At 45.7% G+C, this 3,857-nt stretch overlaps 1 protein-coding gene across 1 annotated transcript; it reads right to left on the bottom strand.

Annotated features, from left to right (window-relative positions):
- Positions 1 to 2,408: 2,408 nt before the first annotated feature.
- Positions 2,409 to 3,635, bottom strand: LOC120164848. Its single transcript, XM_039174490.1, has one exon. The coding sequence runs from the start codon at positions 3,633 to 3,635 to the stop codon at positions 2,409 to 2,411; it is 1,227 nt and encodes a 408-aa protein (XP_039030421.1).
- Positions 3,636 to 3,857: the final 222 nt, after the last annotated feature.

Here is a 3,857-nt window from a genome sequence, read left to right as displayed (position 1 = left end):
TAAAACATTAAAATGCTTGAAAAGAGGACAAGCTTATTCTACCCTGCCATTAGGCCCTATACATGGTTGGCCTTGGCGTACCTACCCGGTTGTGGCCCCATAAAAGGGACGGTCACGACAATCTCCCCACCTAATTTGTCGACGTCCTCGTCGACTGCTTGGCCTGAAACTCTTCAATCTTTTGCTTGAATGCCCTGAGATCATACTCTCTTTCCCAAGTGTTCTCTTCCTGATCAAAGCCTCCCCACTTGACTAGATACTCCCGTCTTTGCTTTCCACCCACCTTAACAATTCTCCCTGCTAGAATCTCGTCAACATGACGCTGTGAGGGTAGTTGTGTGCCGATTGACTCCCTGGCAGACATACTCTGATTATCGATATTGGGATCGGTGTGAAACGGCTTCAAATTGCTCACATGGAAGACAGGGTGAACTCTCATCCAAGTAGGAGGGTCAACTTTGTACAAAGCATTCCCCACCTTTGCTACTATTGAGACTGGACCCTGTACTTACGCACCAAGCGACGATCCTTGGCGTAAAAATCTAAGTTGTTCTGGCATCAACTTAACTAGCACCAAATCTCCAACCTGAAAGTGTAGGTCTCGCCTGTTACGATCTGCGCATTTCTTCATACGCTTCGTTGTTTTCTCTAAGTAAGCCTTGGCAATCTCCATATTCTGCTTCCACTCCCCCACAAAATTTGAGGCACGAGGGCATCTACCTTGAGAGGTCTCATCCACAGTGTGAGGAAGTCTTGGCTGCTGACCTGTCACCAGTTCAAAAGGGCTTTTATTAGTAGACGAACTCTTTTGTAAATTAAAACATAATTGCGCCACATCCAATAATGGAGGCCAGTTCTTCTGATTGGCCTGAATAAAGTGCCTCAGGTACTCCTCCAAGAGTCCATTAAATCGCTCAGTCTGACCATCTGTTTGAGGGTGGTAACTCGACGAAAAGTTGAGTTGTGTCCCCAATAACTGGAACAATCCTTTCCAAAATTTCCCAATAAATCTTCCATCTCGGTCACTGACTATGCTCTGAGGAATGCCCCAATATTTCACCACATGTTTGAACACCAACTTAGCAGTCTCTTCCACCGAACAATACTTTGATGCTGGTATAAAAGTGACGTACTTCGAGAACCTGTCCACTACCACCAAAATTGATCCAAGATCTCCTACTCGAGGCAAGCGTGATATAAAATCCAAGGAGATACTCTCCCAAGGTCGGGCGGGTACGGGTAGTGGCTCGAGCAACCCAGCAGTCCTCTGTCGATCTACCTTATCTTGTTGACAGATAAGACATGTCTTGGTGTAATCCATCACATCTTGGCGCATTTGAGGCCAATAATACCCTTGTCCCAACAAAGCAACAGTACGCCTCCAACCAGGATGCCCGGCCCATGGGGTATCATGACATTCCTTCAACAGCTTCTGTCGTAGATTTACAGCTCGAGGAACAAACATTCGTGGCCCCTTTGTCATCAATAAGCCATTTTCTATCCAAAAACATTTCAAAACACCCTTTTTAACCATCTCCATAAGGGCCTCCACTTGTGGATCTTGCTTGGAAAAGTTCACAAGGAGCTGACGAATTTCATTGGACACTCTACTAGCGGATATAGGGGCCACACATCGGAGTGCTTCCAAATCTGCCCTGCGACTCAAAGCGTCAGCAACCTGATTCTTTTTCCCCGCCTTATGCTCAAAGTTGAAGTCAAACTCGGCCAGAAACTCTTGCCATCTAGCTTGCTTTGCTGTTAGTTTCGGTTGTGTAAGGAAGTGGCTAACTGCTATATTATCGATCTTTACCACAAATTTGGAACCCAACAAATAATGCCTCCAAATCCTCAAGCAATGAATTACTGCGAGAAGTTCTTTCTCTGGAGCCGTATATCTCGCTTAAGTTTCATTTAGCTTTCTACTCTCAAATGCCACGGGATGTTTGTCCTGTAAGAGTACGCCTCCAATTGCATAGTCGGATGCGTCTGTCTCTACTTCTAGAGGTTTTTCCAGGTCTGGCAAGGTAAGCACTGGTTCACTGATTACAACCTTCTTTAAATCGTCAAAGGCCTCTTGACAGTCCTTGGACCAAACCCACTCGCAGCCTTTCTTTAGCAAATCGGTGAGTAACTTTACTCTACGAGAATAACCTTCTACGAATCGTCTATAATAATTGGCCAAACCAAGGAAAGATCTAAGCTCACTAACATTTTGTGGGGTCGGCCACTCTTGGATAGCCTTCACCTTCTCTTTATCCATACGAATGCGCCCTCGTTCAATGATGTGGCCCAAAAATTGGACTTGCGTTTGGGCGAAAGCACATTTCTCCTTCTTCACAAACAACCGATTTTACCGTAATCTCGTCAGCACCAACCGAAGATGCTCCAAGTGCTCTTCTATAGAATTGCTAAAAAATCATTATATCGTCCAAGTAGATGACTACGAATTTATCGAGATAGTCATGGAACACCTGGTTCATCAAAGTACAGAAAGTAGCGGGAGCATTGGTTAGTCCAAAAGGCATAACAAGAAATTCAAATGCTCCATACCGAGTTACACATGTCGTCTTTGGCTCATCCCCTTCGGCCACTCTCACTTGATGGTATCCCGACCTGAGATCCAACTTCGTGAAATACTTAGCATTACTCAGCTGGTCGAACAAATCGGCAATCAACGGAATGGGATATTTATTCCTGACAGTCACTTTGTTTAATGCTCTATAATCAACACATAATCTCAAACTCCCATCATGTTTTCTCTGGAATAACACAGGCTCCCCGAAAGGTGACTTCGAGGGTCGAATAAATCCTGCTTGGAGCAACTCATCCAATTGTTTCCTCAACTCTGCCAACTCCGGAGGACTCATCCGATATGGGCATTTCGCAGGAGGTTTTACTCCCGGAATTAATTCAATCTCATGGTCCACCAACCGTCTAGGGGGCAACTCTTTCGGCAATTCACCCGGCATTACATCCTCAAAGTCTCTCAGCACTTCTTGAACATTCCTGGGCACCATGCCAAGATTGTCATCCTCTTTGGAAATTGGAAAGACTAAAAAGGAGGGCTCCCCCTTTTTCACCCCTCTCTTAAATTGGATAGCGGACAATATCTTCTTCCCAGGACGAGGGAGAATCATAGCTGGTACCACACATGGCTGCTCCCCCATGAACATTAAACAACTTGATGCCGGAACAGGAATCACCTGGGCTGCCATCATAAAATCGAGCCCTAATACCACATCAAAATCATCCATATGGGAAACAGTGAAATCTACACTTCCTTCCCAAGACCCAAGCTTGATACTGACCCTCTTCACACCTCCACATATCATTGAAGCGGTAGAGTTAACTGCTTTCATTTGTCCCACCTCCTTGGTGACAATCAACTTACATCTCTCCGCTTCCTCAGGAGAGATAAACGTATCTGTGGCCCCTGTGTCGACTAGAGCTTTAGAGGTTTTCCCATTTACTGAGATGTCCACATACATCAATCCCCTCTCTGGTTCTTTCCTCAAGTTACTCAACTGAGACTGTAATGCAGTTATGAATCGGATGGAGCCCATTCTAGCCGGCTCAGGCTCAGTATCTCCCATCGGAGCGTTCACTCTTTCTCCGTCCTTTGTTGTTGCAACCATGGCATTAAAAGCACTTCGTTATGGACACTCTGCAACCCGATAGGGTCCATTGTAAAGAAAACACCTTAACAAGGGTCTATTCCCTCCATTGCTCGATCCAGGACCAGTAGGGACTTTATTTTGAGCTGGGTCCCTTCCAGGGACTCTTCTATTTGCTCCCCAACTCGATGTCTTCTCCCCTCGAGCCAACTTGTTCCCACTAACCTGTTGGGTGTTAGCTCC

This window comes from Hibiscus syriacus, unplaced genomic scaffold (assembly GCF_006381635.1).
Source record: "Hibiscus syriacus cultivar Baekdansim isolate YM2019G1 unplaced genomic scaffold, ASM638163v2 tig00111543_pilon, whole genome shotgun sequence".
NCBI lineage: Eukaryota > Viridiplantae > Streptophyta > Magnoliopsida > Malvales > Malvaceae > Hibiscus > Hibiscus syriacus.
This window is presented reverse-complemented; position numbering and strand designations above follow the sequence as displayed.

Coding starts and splice junctions, on each gene's coding strand:
- LOC120164848 (XM_039174490.1), bottom strand. CDS start 3,635: ATGGTTGCAACAACAAAGGACGGAGAAAGAGTGAACGCTCCGATGGGA.